Here is a 23,854-nt window from a genome sequence, read left to right as displayed (position 1 = left end):
CCCGGTAAGACCGGTGCTACAGTTTATTAGAAATGGGTTGATCGGGATATCAGAATTAACCAGTAAGGGCTAGAGCTAATGGGCCAAGCAGTGATTAAATGAATACAGTTTGTGTGTTGTTATTTCGGGCATAAGCTAGCCAGGCAGCCGGGGTGCTGGGGACGCAGCCCTGCTGCTCTTATTACTACATCTATTGAATGTTCTGACCCAATATCCTCCTTTATCCTTGCATATTACACATGCTTTTATCAGTTTTGGTGCATGTTTAATGTGGAGTTGTTAAATATGAAAAAAATCTATGATTCCTGCCTTGAGCCTGTTTATGTCAGAATTTATATTTATACATTTACATGTACTGAACCATCCCTCCATCATTGGAATGAAATTGAAATGAATGTAATTTATTTCTTGTTACATTGCTGATTTCCTTCTGTCTATATATTTTTTATTGTCTTTTCCTTAACAACTGCCTTAGTGTTGTTTTTCCCCTCAAGACTCTTGAATGTGTTTATATTTTTCTTCAGGATGAAATATTCCTTCCAGTGTGTTCTGTAACATGGCTAAAATCATTTAGCCTGACTTACCCCAAATGATTTTTCTTTCTTCTTTGATTATCATAAATAGTTTGTTGGTATGTTAATATTTTTTCAGCAGGTCTTGATTTTCATAGGCTGAAATACATCTTTCTAAGCCCTCTGATCTTACATGATTTGCACTGAGAATTCAGCTGTGACACTGATGTATCTACTTTGCTTCCCTCTTGCTTGTTTCAGTACACTTTTTTAATTCTGTGTGTTGTGAGCTTTTACCTTTAATACAACATAGGATGTTTCTTCTCTGCTCTTGTCTATGTTATGTTCTCCCTACACTTTTGTATCTACATGGAAATGTCTTTCTTAGGTTTGGAAAGTTTTCTTCTATGTTCTTATTGGGAATATGTTATATGACTTTGACATGAAGATGTTTTCATTTCTCTATGCTGAAACTCACAGACTTTTTATTGATCTCCCAAAAGCCTTCACAAGTTTTACCTACCCTCTTGAGCAAACTGATCACTAACCATAACTGAATGGTCCTATTCTTCTGTCTTGTCTCTCAGTCCTCATCTTTTCTCATATATTACTCATTTTTCTTTGATGTTTTCCACTGAATCTTATATTTGAGTTATTAAATTTTTCATTTCTGTCATCATCTCATTGTTTGTCTTTCTTCTGTATTCAATCATTTGTGAAATTTTATTTTAATATGTTGCCTCAATTTCCTTAATTCTTTCAGCATTTAGTATTTTCTTGGTAGTATTCCGAAGATAGGCATGTGTTATTTGAATTTTTTGAAAAAAAAATGAATAATCATTTTGATTTCTAATCTGGAGTTATGTCTGCTTATCTTCTTAAGAGTTGCTATTAACTTAATAATTATTGAAGGAAAATTGGTTTGGTTTTTCAACTTACTAGTGCTATACTGCTGAGATATTTCCATCTGAGTTTCCATCAGAAGTTTTCTTTTTTTGATGCATATTTTTTATTTTATTAAAAATTTCCACCTCCCCCCATTTCTCCCCCCCTCCCCCTCCCTCTCCACTCCAATGAGCAGTCAGGGTTCCCTGCCCTGTGGGAAGTCCAAGGTCCTCACCCATCCACCTAGGAATAGGAAGGTGAGCATCCAAACAGACTAGGCTTCCAAAATGACAATACGTGCAGTAGGATCAAAGCCCAGTCCCATTGTCCTAGGCTTCTCATTCAGCCCTCATTGTCCCCCATGTTCAGAGAGTCCGGTTTGATCACATGCTCCATCAATCCCAGTCCAGCTGGCCTTGGTGAGCTCCCATTAGATCAGCCCCACCGTCTCAGTAGGTGGACGCACCCTCGCGGTCCTGACTTCCTTGCTCATGTTCTCCCTCCTTCTGCTCCTCATTTGGACTTTAGGAGCTCAGTCCAGTGCTCCATTGTGGGTCTCTGTCTCTATCTCCATCCATCACCAGATGGTGATATGCAAGATACTCATCAGTATGGCTATAGGATAGAACCATTTTAGGCTCCCTCTCTTCAGCTGCCCAAGGAACTATCTGGGGACATGTCCATGGACACTTGGGAACACCTCTAGAGTCAAGTCTCTTGCCAACCCTAAAATGGCTCCCTTAATTAAGATATATACTTCCCTGCTCTCATAACCACCCTTCCTTCATCCCTACTGTCCCATTCCAACAAGTTCTCCCCATCCTCCCCTTCTCACTTTTTTCTCCCCATCTCCCCTTAACCCCACCTCACCCCCAACCCGAAGTTTCCAATGTTTGCCTGGCAATCTTGTCTCCTTCCAATTTCCAGGAAAATAACTATGTTTTTCTTTATTTAGCTTCTTATTTAGCTTCTCTAGGATCATGAATTAAAGGCTCAATGTCCTTTATTTATGGCTAGAATCCACTTATGACTGAGTACATAGCATATTCATCTTTTTGGGTCTGGGTTACTTCACTCGGGATAGTGTTTTCTATTTCCATCCATTTGCATGAAAAATTCACAATGTCATTGTTTTTTTGCCACTGAGTAGTACTCTAATGAGTACATATTCCACACTTTCTTTATCCATTCTTCTATTGAAGGGCATCCAGGTTGTTTCAAGGTTCTGGCTATTACAAATAATGCTGCTATGAACACAGTAGAACCAATGCTTTTCTAGTATGATAGGGTATCTCTTGGGTATATTCCCAAGAGAGGTATTGCTGGATCCTGGGGTAGGTTGATCCAGAATTTCCTGAGAAACCACCACACTTATTTCCAAAGTGGTTGTACAAGTTCACATTCCCACCAGCAATGGATGTGTGTTCCACTTACTCCATATCCCATTGTGCAAAGGCTATCATTGGTGTTTTTGATTTTAGCCATTCTGATAGGTGTAAGATGGTATCTCAAAATTGTTTTGATTTGCATTTCCCTGATTGCTAAGGAGGTTGAACTGGACCTTAAGTGTCTTTTGGCCATTTGAACTTCTCTTGAGAATTCTCTGTTCAGTTTAGTGTTTCATTTTTTAATTGGGTTAATTAGCATTTTAAAGTCTAGTTTCTTGAGTTCTTTATATATTTTGGAGATCAGACCTTTGTCTGTTGCAGGGTTGGTGAATATCTTCTCCCAGTCAGTAGGTTGCCTTTTTGTCTTAATGACAGTTTCATTTGCTTTACAGAAGCTTCTTAGTTTTAGGAGGTCCCATTTATTCAATGTTGCCCTTATTGTCTGTGCTACTGGGGTTATACGTAGGAAGTGGTTTCCTGTGTCCATGTGTTGTAGAGAACTTCTCACTTTCTCTTCTACCAGGTTCAGTGTGTTCAGATTGATATTGAGGTCTTTAATCCATTTGGACTTGAGTTTTGTGCATGGTGATAGATATGGATCTATTTTCATTCTTCTACAGGTTGACATCCAGTTATGCCAGCACCATTTGTTGAAGATGCTTTCTTTCTTCCATTGTATACTTTTAGCTCCTTTGTCAAAAATCAGGTGTTCATAGGTTTCAGAAGTTTCTTGTTGATTTAATTCATAGCATCTTTCTTCCTTCAGTGGGAGTGTTTTGTGTTAAATAAAGTCTAGCTATGAGTAGGGTTGAGATGAGTTTTGTCCTGTTAGCCTTGTGTTCAGGGCTCCACGATCTCCACTCAGTCATTCTCAGTCAGTTGATCAATGTCTTCAACATGAGTTGTTATCCATCAGTAAGACTGCCATAAAAATATATTAGTGGTTAATTAAGAAGCTATCTTTAGAAAGTCTTTAAGTTCCAAATGTTTTAGCAACTAAGGCATACTCAATTCTCTCTCTACTATTTAGCTATTTGTACTATAAGTGAGAAAAAAAGAAAAGAAAAGTAAGAAGTAAACTTTGGAGGAACTAGTGACTAGTTAGTTGAATGTTTCTTAGTAGGAAATAGAGGATGTATGAATATATAGAAAGAAAAAGATAGATACAAGAAAGAGATGAGGAAAGATGTGGAAATTTTGTTTAAATGTAGACTGGAATCAGAAGTTGAAAGCTGTGCACTCATATCATATAAAACAGTCTCATCTCTCAGAAAGCTGAGTCACAGAGATACTGGGAACGAGACCAGTCTATGTTCTAAAAAGGAAGAAAGGTTATAGAAAAAGATTTGTTGAACAAAAAAATCATATAACATAAAAGTGAGAAAAGCAGGAATCTATATTGGCATTGGACATGGTAAAAAATAAGGAATAGCTGTAGTGGAGAGTAAGACTGTGGAAAAATTGAGATAAGAAAATATCCTGGTCAGAATATCAGGTTAGCTCATCAAAGGAGTACCCTCTGCATTATTCTCTTCACTAAGTCCTGCTCCAGAATATATTTGATGTTGAGTTTCATCATCAAGATGTTTCCTGGCTCAGCCTAATGAAGGTTATGGGTACCAGGAGGATGAGTGTGTAGTGGGGGCTATGACTATGTTTTAATGATTTTGTGAATGGTGTTTTTTTTTGCTAATTTCACATTGGGCTTGTTTTGTTCCATTAAATATGCATACAATTAAGTAAAGGAGCAGTTTTTGTGTCAGTTGTATTGGTGAATGCATTGAATTCCTGAGGTAATGATATAGAGGCAGGATGATTGTAATTCTTGACCTACTAAGCCTAAGAGCAAGATTCTTCTTCAAACACAGGACCCAGGGATGAAACTTCGTGGTACCATGCTTGGCTAGCATACCTAATGCTGCTTATCTAACCACCAACAATGAAATTTTTGTTTATTTTATTCCAGATTATATTTAGTAATTTAGTATGCTCCTCAAGAATGTGATTCTCCCCCTCAGCACTCAGAGGGATGTAATACTGACTGTGCCAGATCTCATGGTTGTAGCTTGTGTATTCTTGTATATTGATGCTGTACCCTGGTAGACATACAAACCTGCTTTTTGGTTATAGTTACTGAGGAGTGGTGAAGATAAAGAAAACAAGCTATCATGGTCTCTATTTTTACTCAATGGGAAATATTTTCTCTGTAAATTTCTGTGTAAACTCTTTGTTTTCATAGACAATTTTTTATCAAGTTAAGAGAATTCCCTGAACATTGAGACCCTGTTCTTAATTTTCAGATTATTTCATTCAAAGTGCTTGTGTGCAGTTTGATTTTATTCTATTTGTACCTCTTTGGATAGCATGCATCAAGGCGAAAGTATTTAATGATGAAGTCTCCAATATTATGTATAAGTCACATTTGATACAATTTTACTTTGCATGACATATTCTGGTATGACTAAGAAGATAGTATTAGCCTTTAAAATGAATTCTGAATCTTTCTGTAATTTTGTAAGTTTTGGACATCTGTGAAGAATTGGTTTTGGTTTTCTCTAAATATTTTAGTAGAAGTCCATACTAAATTTCTGTGGAGAAAATGTATTTTTGTATACATGTTTTTATTAAGACTTCAACATCTTTACACTGACAAAGATATTTTTTTCTCCTGTTATGTTTGATTCTATCTTAGGTCTGTAGGTCCTGACACTCTAGGCAATATTTGCGTGGTCTTACTCTCCTGCCCAAGTAATCCTGAAGAATAGGGAGAAAAGGATGATAGGAGACAAAGGAGTCAAGAACATTACAAGAAAACTCACAGAATCAAATAACCTGGGCTCATAGAGGCTCACAGGGACTGAACTGCCAATGAGAAAGCCTGTATGGGACTGATCTAGGCACTCTGCATGTATGTTACAGTTGTGTAGCATGATCCTCTTGTGGAACTCCTATCAGTAGGAACAAAGGCTGTCTCCAACACTTTTACTCACTTTTGGGAACCTACTCCTCATACTGGGTCACTTTGCCCAGCCTTAATGTATAGGGAGGTGCTTAGTCTTACTGCAACTTTATATGCCTTGTTTTGTTGACAGTCATGGGAGACCTGCCTTTTTAAACAGAAAAGAAGGTGGAACAGATTGCGGGGTGTGAACAAGGAGTGTGGGGCGGTATTTGGAGGAGAGGAATGAGGAGATACTGCAGAAAGGATATAAAATAAATAAATTTATTTTAAAGATTTAACATATTAAGATGTGATATATAAGCTTTATGTATATTGCAATTGTATTTTTTAGCTTGTTTCTGCCAATTTTGTTTCTGTCACATGATTTGATTGTTTTATTTTTTAATTATACAGTTTTTAACATTGATGAATAAAGTAACTGCCAATAGGTTAAGTTAACATTTTCATCATGGTATTTCTTTTTCTCTATAGCACTCTTTCCATTTCTTAAAGGACTGTATGAAAAGTTAAATATCTGCATTCTTCCTAGTGATGCTACAAGTTTTTTACGAAATTTTGTGAATAAAGTAAAAAACGATCGGCTAAAAGATAACCAGGAGGTAAAATGTATAAAAAATTTACTTCAATTTCAAGGCAATTCTGTCACATGTCAAAAATTCCCTATGGAAAATTTCATTAAGATATTTGATGAATTCATTCTGTTTAATCTGTGTTGTGGCTTGCCATCAAGTTGGGCAATTTCTTTGAGCATTGAGAGTACCACTTGAATATCACAGTTTTGCCAAAAGGACCAGTACATGGCAGAAAGTTACTGTCAGTAAGATGCCAAAGAATCAGTATCTAATCAAATTTTTATTACTCTGGATATTTGGAATATTTGCACATTATCACATAAAATCCAACAATGAGCTTGAGAAACAACCATCAAAAAATATGGGATATTATTTAAGAATATGTTAAGTAAACTACAGGTTGATATTCAGGACTTTTTGCTTACAAATGCATATGACAGAAAATGAAACTGGCAAGCATCCAGTCCGGGGTCTGTCATCAGTAACTTCAGATGCTCAGAATGAGGAAAAGCCCCGAGACAAGGTGTTGGACATGGGAGCATGATACTAGAGTATGATAGACTTCTTGTTCTCCAAAATCTGTATTTAACAGTTTTTGTAACCAGTGATTTAGGCAAACTTAACCATAGACAGGCCTTAAATAAGTCATTATTCATAAAAGAATTTAAGGTCTCCATTTCATATTCATTTTTGACTTAACATTGCAACTTCTGACTTGATATTTCTGTCTCTTGTAAGCACCGAGTGGATTTTCTTCAGCTGATGATGAACTCCCAGAATTTGAAAGATGTGAAGTACCATAAAGGTAATAAAGGCTGCTTTACAGTCTAAAGAGAAGCACAGAGAGAGAGACTTGTCTTTGAAATGTTGACTGGGTCATTTAAGCAGAGAAGACATCCTGTTAAATTGCAACGAGACATAGACATGTACTTTAAAAGCATCAGTCTGAGGAACTTTCTAAAATCATGGAGTATATGCATAAAGAAAATACCGAATTATTGTACATTCCATCTATGACAGGAAAGCCACAACCATGCATTCTCAACAGCACAAATGCCTAAACAAGACCTAAATTGTCCCAACAACAGCTGACATTCCAACATAGCTGGGTAAAATCTCATGAAAACCCACTTTAGATCAAGAGATACAGATAAATAACAACAGCTGAGAGAGAGATAATTAGTTTTCCCCAGGGATGAGTCCATGATTGTTTGTCCAATACTAAATGGTCAGCCCAGAAACAAATACAAGAGGGCTAGGCAAAACTCAGCACATTGTATTTATATGATTTTTTATTTCTATATTAATAAAAATTGTTAAAGTACTCCTTGCTAAATTTGGGGAAAAATGTGTGGCATTAGAATTGGAGGAGAAAAAAAAAGGAAAGGAAGTAATATTTTAATTAAAAAATTAAAATCTGAAGATCTATTTTGATTATGTCTTTCATACCCCAAAAGCCTTCAATAATACGGGGTCACCTGCATCAGTCCAATGTTGAGTCTCAGCCTCATAAAGAGCCACTGAATCAGATCCTCTACCTGCAAATCTGTTTCCACAGCATCCAAACAGGAAGTACAGTCTCAAAATACTACCCTCACTACAGTTCAATCATTGGAAGTGTGTTCTCTAGCCCAAGGGACTGTGGAAATGTATTTTTCCTTTTACAATAACATAGTACATTAAAGAAGAAAACCAGTTTTATAACATGTTTCCTCTCTAATGTTTTATTCACTGTGTTTGGATTTAGTATTTCAGAGTAATGCTTCTATTCATACATTAGTACCTCAAAGTATCTTTTGGAAATTATTAATATTAAATCCCATTGTTAATTGCATATTTGAAGTCAATAACAAATTTTGGTACTTTTAAAAACAATTTCTAATTTTAAATATATTGTGATCATATTCTTTCCATCTCCCAAGGCCTTCCAGATCTCCACACCCACCCAACTATATTTTTTTCATAAGAGCAAATAAAAAAACAATGTAAGAACAAAATTGCCCCAAATCAGTAAAATAAATAAAACTATACAAAAAAATCAAACACCAAATTAACCTAATCAAAGCACGCATGTACATGAACAAACACGCATGTGCATGTGCACCCGTGTGCACGCATGCACGCGCGCACACACACACACACACACAAATTCACTCACAAACTGAGGTGTCCATTATATGTTGGGCATCTACTCCTGAACATGAGGCATGCTCTGAAGTAGTTGATATGTGCAGTATCATTCTACTGAAGAAAACTGATATTCCCTCCCCCAACAGGACAGTTCAGTTGTTAACCTTTTCACCAGTAGCTAGGTTTTTATCTTTTCATTCATAATTTTAATGTAACAAAATAAACTATAATAAGATAAAACAAAAACTAACATATCAAAGTTGGGAAAGACAAGCCAACAGAAAAAAAAAGATCCTAAGGAAATACACAAGAGTCAGAGAACCACTCTTTTGCACACTCACGAATCCCACAAAAATACAAAACTGGAAGCCATAATATATGAAGATAAGAACTAGTGGAGGCCCATGGAGGCCCTATCCATGCTGCCTCAGTCTTTGTGAGTTCTATGAGCTTTGTTCATGTTGATTTCAAAGGCCTTGTATTCTTGTTTTTTCAACCTCCCCTGGCTCTTATACTTTTCTTGACTTCTTTTTTTTTTTTTGGTTTTTTGAGACAGGGTTTCTCTGTGGTTTTGGAGCCTGTCCTGGAACTAGCTCTTGTACACCAGGGTGGTCTCGAACTCACAGAGATCCGCCTGCCTCTGCCTCCCGAGTGCTGGGAGTAAAGGCGTGCGCCACCACCGCACGGCTTCTTGACTTCTTTTTGATGGAAGTTGCTGAGTCTTGAAGAAAGGTATTTAGTGGAGACATCCCCTTTAGAGCTGAATATTGCAAAGACTGTCACTCTCTGTCTAATATCTGGCTATGGTTCTCTACATTTATTCCTACATGCTGCAGGAGGCGGCTCTCTGAAGATGACTGATCAAGGCACTGATCTACAAGAATAGTGAAATATCAATGAGTCAATTCATTTCTTTTCTATTACACCAGTATTGTTAGATTTTGCCCTTGATCCCCACTCTATCTAGTCCCAGGTTGTTGTTCAATTGAACAGTGCCAAGTCTTGGTTCCATCTCATGAAGTAGGTCTTAAATCAAATAAGTTATTAGTTTTTACTCCCACAAGTATTGTATCAACATTGTTCTGCATATCTGGCAGGCAGAACATCATTATAGATAAAGTGCAGAGTATCTTACTGTACCAAATATGGTAGAATAAAATAGGTGAAGTGTCTATGTAGGCATCAGTCTTGGTAATTGACACACAATGTCTAATTTTATTTTAGCTCTTTCTGATATGGAGATCATAACCCAATCAATCACATTTATTTTTGCCGGCTATGAGACTACAAGCAATGCTCTTTCCTTTATTATGTATTTGCTGGCAACTCATCCTGATGTCCAAAAGAAGCTCCAGCATGAGATTGATTTAGCCCTACCCAAGAAGGTGAGTTGATAGTGCCTGGAGATAGAGGGAAAAGGTGAAACCTCAGCATGAAAAAATTCTATACTTGCATTTGGAATCATAGTTAGTACAGTAAGAACTGATTCTTTCAGCAATAGTGTCTGAAAATTCGACAGAGGGAAAGTATATGTACAGAAAAATTAATCTCTGTAAATCTGTACAGAGCCTGTGACATCCACTATTTCTAACTACATAACACAGTCTAAACCATGCATAAAATCTCTTTAGATTTTTAATGATAAGCACGTGTCAGACAAGTATTTTCTTTAAACTTAAACGGATGTTCTGCCTACATACCTGTGTCTGTTTTTCATGTTCATGTCTGAAATGTGAGTAAGCCAGAAGAGGGCATCAGATTCCCAGGAACTAGAGTTCTAGGAAATGCTCACCATGTGAGTACTGTGACCTGAGCCCACATCCTCTGCAAGAACCAACAATGCTGTTGTCCACTGAGGCATTCCCCTAGAACCTCAAACAAGTGACCTGGCACGTCTAATATTTTTAGTGGGAATGCTGTGGTCTGACTGCTGTTAATGGACCCTTGTGTTGTCTCTGCTGGGCAGACTGATTCAGCTATTCTCATTATTGCTCACATAATTCAGTTTGAACAAAGCAGATCATGGCGGCTTTCAAGCTACACTGTTCACCTCTACATTATGGTAGCTTCAGTATTCACAAAGTTACAGCTACATATCATATAAGCTGTTTTCTCATCTCTGCCCAAAATTGGATGCAATGAGGTGTGAGGTACTTACTGTGGGACAACAGTTTTATCCTGTAAACATTTGTTTCTTGACCTGTTTAATAATATGCTGATTGGCTGGTAGCCAGGCAGGAAGTATAGGTGGGGCAATAAGAACAGGAGAATTCTGGGAAGATGATCCTGCAGTCTGCAGTCGTGACCGAGACACAGAAGAAGCAAGATGTGACTGCGTTGCCAAAAAGTACAAAGCCATGTGGCTAACAGACAAGAATTATGGCTAATGTAAGTTATAAGAATTAGTAAATAAGAAGCCTGAACTAATGGGTTAATCAGTTTATAACTAATGAAGACCTCTGTGTGATTTGTTTGGGTCTTAATGACTGCAGGAACCAGGCAGGACAGAAACCTCAGTCAACAAGGTACCTATATTCTGGGACCGACTATGTTGTCAGTGAGGTGCACTCAAAGCATCTTCAGGCTTGATCCTCATCCTCTGTTTTTGTTTCATTATATCACTGTAACAAATAAAATGATCCAAAACAACTATGAGAAGTAAACAATTACTTCAGCTTATGTTTTCACAAGATAATCTCTCACTGAGGAAAGTCAATAAGGGAACTCAAGACAGTCGCTTATAGACAGGGCTGCTTGCCACTCCACTCAGCACTGCTTCTGACCAAGATACTCCCTCACAGCCAATGAAGCAGAGCATGGACTATGGAGTATGCTGGCTGCTCTCTGGTCCACTCATGGACCATCATTTAGATGTTCTCCTACAACCCAAGTTTATCCATAAGGATACAGTACCACTTGCAATTGGTGGGACCCTGCTACATCAATGAACCATCAGGACTACTCTCCCAGATATACACAAACAAATCTAATCTAGTAATTTCTAACCTTTAATCTACACCTCCTCAGGTGACTAGGCTGTGGGATATTGGAAGTTTAAAATTTATTAGAACACCATTTTAAGCACCAGTGGAAGTTCTTTTTCAGGAACTAAGCATAGAGTTGTTTGGACTTTTCAGTAGAATAGAAATTTTTGCTCAATTAGTCTCCATTTTTATCCATTTAACCATGATGAGTTTCAAAGAAAAAAGATCTTATTGATGCTAGTCACGGTAATTTCATATATTATTCCTGTTTACTATGGCATTGATTAATAAGAACATTCAAATTTCTCATTTATAGTAATATTAAATTTAAACACAGGATTTAAAAACTGTGAATTATCATCTGAAAGGATTGATATGGAGTTTTAAAAAAGAAATTACAATTCTTTACATTATATTTCCACAGTCTGAACTTGTGGCCTCCTTCCTTTATAAGGTATCACACCCTCAATAACTAATTTATGTTGAAGAGATTGACATCATATGCCATTCACTATTACTGAAAAGGAAAATCATGCAAAAGAACACTGAAGATTTGGACCTAAGTATAAGCTTCTCTGAATATTCTTCAGTATTCACTTCTTTATGTATTTCAGTGGCCCTTTAGCATGTCAACACACGTGACTATTGTAAACATATCAGTGATAAATCCAGCCACTAATATGGTTGAATGAGCAGTTCCTACAAACATAAAAGTACTCTATTAGTTTGGCATGAAAGTTAGTTTCAAATATCAAATTAGCAAAATCTTGTTTTTAATCTTCCTAGGCACCTGCCACTTATGAAGCTCTGCTAGAGATGGAATATCTTGACATGGTAGTGAGTGAAGCTATGAGATTATATCCTGCTGGTGACAGGGTTAACAGAATCAATAAGAAAGATGTTGAAATCAACGGTATACTCATTCCCAAAGGGACTGTGGTGATTATGCCTGTTTATGCTCTACACCAAGATCCAAAATACTGGCCAGAGCCTGAGCAGTTCCGTCCTGAAAGGTATGAGGACTCAGAAAGGGGGAATGTACACAGAATCAGACTTCTCTAAGAAGGTTAATATGCTCAGTCTCTTTCTCTCCTATATTCCTCTCTCCATACTTCTTCAAGTACATAACCTCTTTTTTTCTCAAATTATTATTTAGGTGCTCATATGTATCGGTATGGATATATATATATATATATATATATATATATATATATTCCAATAAAGAACCTGTCTAATTCATATCATGCTCCTCATATGAAAATGATAGTTAAAGATAGATGCAGTTAAATTAGGAGACCAAAAATTTATACATACAGTCACCTCTATCATGAAGTTCTGGATGCCTAAGATATTGCATTTTTAGCCGTGTGTCTCTGGTGTTGGCAGTTGTTCTCTGTATAGTGCTTATTAGACAAGAAGAATTGACTTGCTCCTGTTTTCTGATCAGGTTGATTCTATGTCCCATCTATATAGCCACCACATATACACACTTTCTCTTAGTGACTATAGAATCAGACAGCATTCATTATTCATTTCTATGGTTTTTCCAACTTTCAGATAATATAGACTCAGGGAGTATCAGTGACTAGGCCAGGAAGTGAGGAATGAAAAAGTTTAAAAGATATTGTTACTGTCCAGGTATTGGTAATACATGCCTTTAATCCCAGCACTCAGGAGGGAGAGGCAGGAAGATCTCTATGAGTTTGTGGCCAGCCAGGCCTTCAGAGCAAGTTCCAGGACAGGTGCCTAGGCTATTCAGAGAAACGCTGTCTAAAGAAAAGAAAAGAAATATTATGATTGTAAACAAACATAGTATAGAAGAAGTCTACAGAAACCCCAGTGTTTCTCATGTGTGTGTATGTACTCTTCCCCCAGAGTTTTCCACCAAGCTCAACTTGTACACACAAACCAATACAACCTTCACCTGACCCCAAAGCTGTTCTATAAAATAGCTTAGAAATTGTTTCATAATCTTCCTTGATACTTAATAACTCTCACAGAATAGATGGTTAAAATTCTTCTAGAGCATTTCCAGAATCAGCATTTCCCCTATGGGAAGGATGGACACAAAATTCAGGGATAACAGAGTAGAGAAGCAGCTGTGTCCTTGCTACCTACTTCACCGAATGACTTTTGGAGGTGGGTGAGGGAGTCACAGATTTTGTGAAAAAACCGTAATGAGGATAAATGGGGCTGAAGAGAAAGAGGATGAGGAAGAGGAAAGAGATTAGGCTGACTGGAATGAAACAATTATAGGAAGTAAAGAGAGGATGGTGAAAAGAGTAAGAATTGGAATAGAAACAATTCATTCCTAACATGTATCTCCTCCATCCACAGTGAGCAAATCCCCAACTCAAGTGTCAGGGAAATTCCTTCCTTCTCCCCACAAGTTCTTTGTGATGTTTGCACACTGATAACACACAAAATCGTTAATATTTTAAATTTCAAAGACACAATTCATTCCAATGAGCATTCATGACACATCATCTTCTTAACATTAGGAGATCCTTTACCGTAAAGTTATAGAAAGAATATTAAATTACAAATCTCATAATGAATTAAACACTCCATGACTGCAATACTGAACACCCTGAAGTGCCCTTATCATGCTGGCAGTGGGATGTAAGTGAAAACTGAAAACTGCAAACATGTTGCTCTTGTGAATTTCGTGTTTCATTATTTATGTTCTTGTTCAATTGTGATACCAGGTTCAGCAAGGAAAATAAAGATAGAATTAATCCTTACACATACCTGCCTTTTGGATATGGGCCTAGAAACTGCATTGGCATGAGGTTTGCTCTCATTAACATGAAGCTTGCTATTGTCAAAATGCTGCAGAACTTTTCCGTGCTGCCTTGTGAAGAAACAGAGGTGAGACAGAACATATTCTTTTTGGGATGTTTTTATTTTTTAATTTATAAGCATTTCATAAATTTGCATATATACAATATACACACTTTATTTATATATAATGTATAAAAATATACAGAATATGTATAAGATATATTGAATATATGTATATATTTATATATGGATTATACTGTTTTATTTTTACCTAATGTTTTCTTTATTGAGAGATCTGTATAAAACCATGTGTGGGCTCCTGAGCCATTTAGTTCTGGAGCAATAAGTCTGTATCTAATTTTAAATGAAAGATTATGAGTATTAAATGAAGATATTCCTTATATGATTATGTATAGTATTATTGAAGCCAAGTAATTTTTCTTGTTACCATTACATGAGTATTCTACAATTAATAGACTTTGTTATGGATTTTTTATACTTGTATATATCATACATGGAGCAGACTCTTTTATTTGCCTCTGATAAAATATATCCTCACCATAGACTCCTCTCTCAATATTCCCCTTCTCCAAGTCCCCCTCACTTCACTTATCCCCAAGATCCATTAATCCTCCATTTCCCTTCAGAAAAGAGCAAACCACCTAGGGATATCAACTGAACAAGACATAACGAGATGCAATGAGACTAGGCATAAACTCTTATAACAAGGCTGGGTGGAACAACCCAGAGACACAAAAACTGCCCCCCAAGCAGGAGAAAGAGTCAGAGAATCCGTTCCTACTCCCACTTCTAGGAGTTCCTCAGGAACCCAAGGTAAACAATCACAGCATGTGTGCTACAGGCCTAGTACAGACCCATGCAGGCTCTGTGATTGCTGCCTCAGTCTCTAAGTCCCTATGATATCTGTTTAGTTGATAGTCTGGTACATGTTCACTAGTATCCTTGCCCCCTCTGGCTCCTGTAACCATGGAACAGATTTTTAAAGTTTAAATATTTATTAATTTTCAAATGAATTAATAGAAATAACCTGAAACATAATTATATATATATTCATTTCCAAGAGGTATAATGGTCTTTTTATTATCCTTGTGTCATATCAGAATGTCTGTCCAAATCCTTCACCAATCCAGAGACTTTCAAAGTTCCACAGTAATTCCCATATAGAAACACAGACAAAAATCCATGCATTAAACCATTATTCATGAATATGAAAGACTCCTTCGCTTAGCCATTTTATGCACTTTTCCACGCATTTTAGGGACTCTGGTCTAGACAATTGGCATCCACCTACGTTCTTATATATCCATGTGTTTTCTTTCCTTCTTCATTCATCATTATATCTCATCCTGCAAGTTCAAATCAACCAAGCTACCTCCAAGCCAAGAACTTTCAGTAGGTTTTCTCTGTGAAATTTACTCCCGTCTTTTAGATATGCTATCTTCAGGCTGCCACTGTCCCTACCCCATAACCCATTAACTAACACATGCACTTTCCATTTTTATTTTCTCTGTATTCATTAAAGCATCCTCTATTACTAAATCACCTAATTTTCTTCTTTCCAAAACTTAAAATGATTCTTTAAAGACTTTTTGTATATTAAAATCCACCAATAAATACATTGAAACATCTTAAAACTATTCTAAATATAAAAAATTTACAAAATTATTTTAATAGATGCATTTTTATATATCCTTTTAAATGTTTTATTAATTATTGAATAATTCATACATTTCATTTTGATAACATTCACTTTTTTATTACAATTTAACCCATGACCACCCTTACCTCATGTCACACTCAATGTTGTGCTCTATCTCCATTTTTTCTCCTTAATATTTAAGTCAATCAAGCCTATTTTGTGTCAGATGATTGCTCTTATTTTGGGGTGTGGTCTTGAACCTTGCTGATTTAAGAGAGGTTGCAGCCATAAAGAAAACAGCCTGCATTTCACAGCAGTGATGAAAGAGCAAAGCTCCTCAGCCTAGGGATACAAGCACATGATTATGAGTTGAGTTTACACATGTTCTTCTGGGAAATACACCTGATAATTCAAGTTGAAAAAACCCTCATTTTGAAGGGTGTTAGGAGAAATCTCCCAGTCTCAATAATTCAGGCCAACAGATACAATCAGCAAGAGGTGTCTTTATTGAATACACAGGCACCTGTGGGTACAACAGCAGCTTACGACAACTGAGCACCCCGGGCAAATTCAAACAGCCATATTTATATGGAAAAATGATTACATAAGAGGGTAGTATAGCACAAGCATTTCATTGGCTCTCAAGTTGGTGGGCTTAGTTCATCCTGGGAATGGCCCAATGTCTATTCTCAAATTTCCCTGAAAAACCATAAAGCCAGATAAAACACCCTGCAGTGAGTTGACAGTTTAGATAGGATATTTTAGGGGTGGGGGAGTATTCTCTCTCCTTAGTCCCGAAAAACCACAAAGCTAGATATAGCACGCTGCAGAAAGTTGACAATTTAGATAGAATGCCTTGGGGGGGGGGGTGGAGTATTCTCTCTCCTTAGCCTAGTCAGTGAGTCTGCAACCCATAGATATCCAGTTTTAGCATTGGCTGAGCCTGGAGGCCCAGCTAAATTTTCAGAGAGTTTAACATAGTATGTGGTCATGGAGGTCTTTCAAGTATGGGGGGTCTTTCAAAGTCCTCAAACCTTTTCTGTGTGTACTTTAATGTAAGGTATTGCATTTAAAAATATGGTTGTAATGTTTCCTCTGAAGAGCTTAAGAATGTGTTGTCATTAACTTAAAGAAGCAATGCCCAAAAAGTTTAACATTATGATTTTTGAATTAAATGATGTTGAAGGAACAGCGGGGCTGCGTCCCGCCAGCCGGCTAGCTTTATACCCGAAATAATTACATGGAAACTGTATTCTTTTAAACACTGCTTGGCCCATTAGCTCTAGCCTCTTCTGGCTAGCTCTCTCATCTTGATTAACCCATATCTAATAATCTTTGTACCACCACAAGGTGGTAGCTTACCATGAAAGATTCAGCATGTCTTAGCCTGCGTCTGTCTCAGAGAGGAGAATCATGGTGACTGCCTGACTCGACTTCTTTCTCCGAGCATTCTCTCTGTCTACTCTGCCTAAATAATTTTCTGTCCTATTAAAGGGCCAAGGCAGTGTCTTTATTTAACCAATGAAATTAACGCAAAACAGAAGACTCTCCCCCATCACAATGACACTCAAAAGTCAGTAGATAATCATCATAGAAAAGGAATATAATATGGTCATTTTCCCTTTGGTGACATGAGGGTAGCTGTCTTTCTGTTCTATACACAAACACAATACAGATGGATGATTTTATTATGATCATAGGCAAGTTTTAGGCATCTAGGAACCTACAAGATGGCTCTAGCTACCTACAAAATGACTTTCTTAAACTAAGAGATAACCTGTTTGTACTTTTTTATTCTCATATGGGATTCTTATTCTATTGGATGGCCATCTCTGCCACAAACTGACAGCAATATCATTTTAAAAATTAGTAAAATGAGTGAATATTCCCTTTTAAGCACCATCCTTGAATTATAGAGATACAGAGAACTCACACCTTAAATATTCCCAAAGTCCTTCCATTATCATTAACCCACAAGTATCAGTTTGGAAGGTTTAGAAATTTCTTTAGAAATTGTACTTTTAGGCTGAACCCCAATTTCTGATCCTGAGTTTTTATTAATCGTACATCACCCTTGAGCTCAGATTTTGAGGAAAAATGAGAGCTGTAGATGGATAGCTGTGACTCTGAACACCACAGACAGATGGGAAGGTGAAGAGACACAGATATGGATGAAAGGCATAACAGGGCTCCTGAGGGAGCTTGTAAACCAGAAGTCAAGAGACCAGCAGGGAGACTACCCACCACAGCAAACACCATGATTCTGATGTGAATCATCGAAAACAGCAAGAGCTTTCTTGCCAGAAGCAAAGACCTGTATTTGGTTATAGTCCTCTCAGCTCACAGGTTCTGTATGCTATTCCCCTCTGTTGGGCAAGTTCTGGACCCTTATCTCCCACTGTGAGTTGAGAATGCTAGGGGCCAGGCCTCAGAAAGGGATTAGCATTTTCCCCTGAAAACATTTACAGACCCTCAGCATTTCCTTACCTCTTCCTATCAGTTAGGGAGTCTCCAGACATGACTCCAGCACCCTACCCATCCCTCCCCTGCCCCACCTTTTAGGTATATAATGCTCCTGAAAAAAATAAAGTTGGCAGTTTGATCAGAATAAAAAAAAAAGAAATTGTTTAGAAATCAGGGTCAGACAATAGCATTTGCCATGTACAAAACCTACTTGTGGTTGTCTTTCCAGTTTACTGAATAAAACTTAACTTTATATAACCTGTTAAAATGTGTTTTCTATGTGTTCACAAATGTCCTTTACAAGGTTCAAACTTCTACATTTTAGTTAAAATTTAGATCACTAGGGAAGACATATAAAATTTTTATTTCAGGCCTTTTACAGAATAGGTGGTCAGTTTGTATGTTGAAATATGAATAGATTGAAGCATGTTTCCATATTCCATACAAGTAATTCAAGATTCTTTGTGTTTGTCTTAGTAGGGGTCTCTATTTTGTGAAGAGACAACACAATCATGGCAACTCCTATAGAACAACACATTTTTATTGAGTTTGTGGTTTATAATTTCAGAGATTTACTCTAGGGAGCAATGCAGCTGGTAGTATGGTGGTGTAAAGGCAGACATGGTGCCAGGGAAGTCTACATCTTAATCCAAAGGCAAGAGGAAGTGGCTTGAGACACTAGACACGACTTAAATATATGATACCTCAAAGCCCACCTCTACAGTGACTTACTCCCTGCAAGACCACACATTCTTGAACAAGTCCACACCTCCTAATAATACCACCACCTTTGGTGGCCATGTTTTATCAAACCACCACATTGATAAAAAGTCATTTATTCACTTATAACGATAGATTTCTTTCTTTCTAGGAAGCAGTCCATGAGGTTCAGCGTGGTACAGAACATCCTATATAGCTCAGCAAGCCTACATTTTGTATTCTGCCTCCCTCTTTTAAATCCTGAATGCTAGGGTAATAGCCATGTGATAACACAGGAATAAGTAGCTATTGTTCTTAATATGTTGGTTCTATCAGTCTTCTGTGGAATTTGATGATTCATTTAACTTACTAATATACTTTTTCAACTATTTTAGGTTCCCTTGAAATTAAGAAAGACATTGATTCTTACTCCAGAAAAACCTATTGTCTTGAAGATTATATCAAGAAAAGGAGACATAAATGAAGGTTGATTTTTATCTCAAGTTCTGATACATTCTTCAGAGAGTGCATTCTAAGTACCTGGATTTTAATTTACTCCTCAAGAAAACCTAGACTAATATAACTCTAATCTACCACAGTTCATGACAGAGTCTTCAATTATTTTTCATTGACATGATAGAGTCTTGATTCTTGTGTATGAATGGAAAATGATTAATTAGCAATCCATATGTTCTTTCATATCAAAGTTTTCCCATGCCCAAAATAGTGCAATATGTTTCATTTCAACTCTGATAAAGATTTTTCATTAATTTTGTTAATATTGTTTCCATTATAAAATCCTTAATTTATCATTAATAGTTGAGTATTCCACCGATAATTATTCCTTACATTTTGATGAGTTTTAAGTTTCTGTGTTAACCAACATCCACTTCACAAATAAAGTCTTTTGTTTAGATCTGAGACATATAATATTGTATTCAAAGAAGGCTCAAAGAAAAATAGAGCAAACATATGAGGAGAGATGTCTGATCCTGGAACCACGGTATCAGTCAAAAATGCCACTACCCTCTGTGGGGGGGAGGGGGGCTGCTCACAAACTGTGCATTCTATAAATTCCCATTCAGCGGCCCCAACTGTGAGGTCTCCATTTTTCTCATGGCACACTGGCCACCAGGCAACGAGGACAAAGGGATCAGAAGTATATAACAGGGCTTTTACAGCTGTGAGTATGAGAGAAAAAAAATTCCTGAGTCAGTGTCGGTGAGACAACTTAATTTTATCTCAGGGAGTGATGGCACTATATAGGATGGGGACAAAAGCCAGGGAATCTTCTAGAAGGTGCTCATAGGAAGATTTATTTACATTTATCAGTAAAGTCCCATCATACAGATTGGAATACAACACATTTTAGGATATGGGCAGCAGGGGGAGAGAATTTGCAAGGAACTGTATTAAAGGTCACTCTTTTTTTGAGACAGAGTTTCTCTATAGTTTTGGAAACTGTCCCAGAACTAGCTCTTGTAGACCTGCTTGTCTTTGAACTCACAGAGATCCATCTGCCTCTGCTTCTGCTTCTGCTAAGATTAAAGGTGTGCACCAACACAGCCTGGCTAAAGGTCACTCTTAAGATGTGTCAAGCATCTAAGTTCAGGGACAGCTTCCAAATAAGGTCAGGCAGAGAATAGGAAGCCATGCTTGGGGAAAGGATTTTTCCATTTGTGCAAAACTCTGAGATGTCTGGTCATGATGAACATCAGCTTTAAGCAGCAGGACTTCCCTATGACCAACAGTATGTTTAATGTCTTCTGCAATAAGATCTTACTCTCATGGTATGATTAGAAACCAAGAACAATTGCAGTATCCTGGTTTTTATGTGTCTTCAGGACAACTCTGATGAACAATCTGAGTTTAGATATCTTAATCTGTTAATGGGCTATTTATTAGACACCTTTGGCTTCTGAAAGTTGCATAATTCTCAACGTAGTCCGTATTTTCATATATACATGGAAGATGATCAAAATCTAGCTTTCCATCAGGCTTTTCCAAACATAATCAGTCACAGTTATTCCTTTCTGCAACTCCTTCTCTGCCATATCCTTAAAACTCACGGACTATAATAGATGTCATACCTAACAGATTCTAAAGGACAAAGGTCAGGAAGGGCTAGAGTGCAAGAGTGCCTTCCATATGTGAGAGGGTGGCTGCATTGTTGAATTGTCCACAACTGTAGTTGCTTGCATAGGATCTAAACAAGTTCAAGCCAGTAAATATTCTAGCACAAAAGGTGATGGGATTCATAAGCACCCAGTAGAGATATAGACAGCAGGTAGCTTTGGGGCTAAGGAGAACCCACTTTTTTTTATTGATAAAAGGAGAATAAAGAAAAGAAAGAAAAAAAACAAATTTCCACCTCCTCCCAGCCTCCCATTTCCCTCCCCCTCCTCCCATTCTTCTCCCCCTCCTCCCACCCCTCTCCCCTTCCCCCCACTTTTCTCCCCCTCGCTCTCCAGTCCAAAGAGCAGTCAGGGTTCCCTGCCCTGTGGTAAGTCCTAGGTCTTCCCCCCTCCGTCCATATCTAGGAAGGTGAACATCCAAACTGGCTAGGCTCCCACCAAGCCAGCACATTGCCTGGTGGACTAACTGTACTTCAGTAGATGGCTCTACTACTGGACTCAGTAGCTTAATAAAATAGAGGACACTAACTTTGGTGGGCATAGGGATTTGTGACAGATATGTTGGTTATTCAGGACAGGGGAGTCAGATGAATGTGATTAAACTGTATCATATGAAATGCAGAGATATTAATTAAAATATAAAAATTGGTTAAATTTCAAAACGTGACACTAATTTATAGCGTGCAAAGGTAATCTAAAGCATCATACATCCTTGTAATATATTTGTATATACTTTGATTGACTTGATTTTTAAATATAAGATTGTAGGTGAAGGCTGCTTTTTGTTTTCCAGCCACCTAGAACCAAAATAATCACACAGAAACTGTATTATTACAACACTGATTGGCCTATTATTAGCTCAAGCTTATTATTGGCTAACTCTTAGATCATAAATTAACCCATTTCTATTAATCTGTGCATTGCATGTGGTTGTGGCCTTCCAGTAATGTTCTGCCCAGTGTCTGGCATCTGTCTCCTGCGGTGGCTACATGACTTCTTCCAGACTCTGCCTACTTTCTCCTTCTCCTTACATCTCAGTCTGGATCTTCCACTCAGCTCTACTATCTTAAGCCATTGGCCAAAAGTAGCTTTTTTTATAACCAATGAAAATAAAACATTCACAGCATACAGGGGGGAATTTCACATCACCTCCTTTTTTCTGTCTAAATAAAAAGGAAGGTTTTTATCTTTAACATAGCAAGAATACATACAACAAAACATTTATCAAGAAAAAATATGGTTACAATATTTATATCTATTTTATCTTTTATCATAACTAAGGAAAACCATAACTATAATTTTTTAACTCCATCAAAGCCTCCAGAAGAATATAATATTAGCTAAATAAACAGGAATTACATTGTAAGCAACTTCCAAAACTCTAGAAATGACAGAGACATCTTGCTGCCTGGACAGTCACCCAAAGTTCTTCTGTAACACTGGGGCACTCATCTTCAGCCTACAGGCCCATAGTATCTGGCAGACTTTCCCATGAAGCAGAAACTTTCAAAGACAGTTCCACCTATATGTCTAGTTAGTCAACCACTTTTTCTATGTCCTGCAGAATGTTTGGCAGACTCTTTCATGAAGGAGGAACCCCAAAGAAACATTTTACCATTAGGCAAATTCAACATCCATCATTTCTTTGTGGGTCCTGCATGTCCAGCTCATACAGCATAACATCAAGTAGTCCAGGAAAGAGCAGGATTTTTTTGCCCAAATGGCTGACAAACTCCATAAGAAACCTCTTGGTTGCCCGTCATCCTCTTGAAGTAGATTGGTGCTGCCAAGAGCATATGTGTCTCATTGTAATGAAAAGTTTTAAGTTCTTAACACATTTTAAATTCCATATTCTGATAATATTTTAAAGGCTTGAGGAATACCTATCTAACTGAAATCTCTCTCTCTCTCTCTCTCTCTCCCTCTCTCTCTCTCTCTCTCTCTCTCTCTCTCTCTATATATATATATATATATATATATATATATATATATATATATATACCATGACTACAAGTTTGAGTATTTAGGTGATTATTTATTAACCTATATTTCTTTTTTTTATTCAGACAAATTTATTAATATATGTACATTCATAGGAACATTTCAAATATTCACAATTGACCAGATGATTTTTTGATTACCCTCATTCACACAGGAAAGAAGGAATGCACCCTCAGTTTCAAATGCTTGCACTGTATTCCATAACCCGGATAATATACAGACCCTACAGTTCAGTTCCAACAGTCCTCCAAATCCAGTTCCCGGTAATATTTCCCTGAGATGAAGTTCTGGCATCCCTAGGAGGCCAGATACATTCCAGCAGGATTCACAGGTGTATCCTGTTGCCGAGGTCTAAACCTGATGCTTCTCATGGCATTAAATAGGTTCATCTTATAGTGTAGTATGGTTAGATTTTCAAAGAAAATATGCACTGTGGTCATTTCATCAATGAAGACATTCTCCTTCAAACTAGTCGAAGCTTTCATCCAGTCCACTGAGGGCTAGGACATAGAGTTCTGGTTTCATGGCCAGGGGCTTGATCAATTGAATTGACTCACTCCTTCTGAATACGTCATCAAAATCCTGGAGCAGTACCACATATGGCTCCTGGGACATTGCCATCAGCTCCTGATACATATCTCTTAGTTGTTTGCCCTTTTGAACTATCATGGCTTCACTT

The 23,854-nt window shown here is 37.3% G+C and overlaps 1 protein-coding gene across 2 annotated transcripts in view; it reads left to right on the top strand.

Moving 5' to 3' along the window:
* The window catches only part of LOC142851572 (cytochrome P450 3A6-like), a 124,516-nt gene that overhangs the window by 27,048 nt on the left and 73,614 nt on the right, over positions 1-23,854 (top strand). The window contains exons 8-13 of one of the 2 annotated variants that reach the window (XM_075975368.1): positions 6,219-6,346; positions 7,058-7,124; positions 9,674-9,834; positions 12,220-12,446; positions 14,142-14,304; positions 19,435-19,551. In XM_075975368.1, coding sequence (XP_075831483.1) covers positions 6,219-6,346; positions 7,058-7,124; positions 9,674-9,834; positions 12,220-12,446; positions 14,142-14,304; positions 19,435-19,530 — 842 coding nt within the window. In that variant the 3' untranslated portion in view covers positions 19,531-19,551. Of the gene's footprint in view, positions 1-6,218; positions 6,347-7,057; positions 7,125-9,673; positions 9,835-12,219; positions 12,447-14,141; positions 14,305-19,434; positions 19,580-23,854 lie in introns of both variants that reach the window. The other variant, XM_075975358.1, reaches the window with a different exon arrangement.

The sequence above is a fragment of the Microtus pennsylvanicus genome, chromosome 1 (genome assembly GCF_037038515.1).
Source record: "Microtus pennsylvanicus isolate mMicPen1 chromosome 1, mMicPen1.hap1, whole genome shotgun sequence".
NCBI lineage: Eukaryota > Metazoa > Chordata > Mammalia > Rodentia > Cricetidae > Microtus > Microtus pennsylvanicus.
This window is presented reverse-complemented; position numbering and strand designations above follow the sequence as displayed.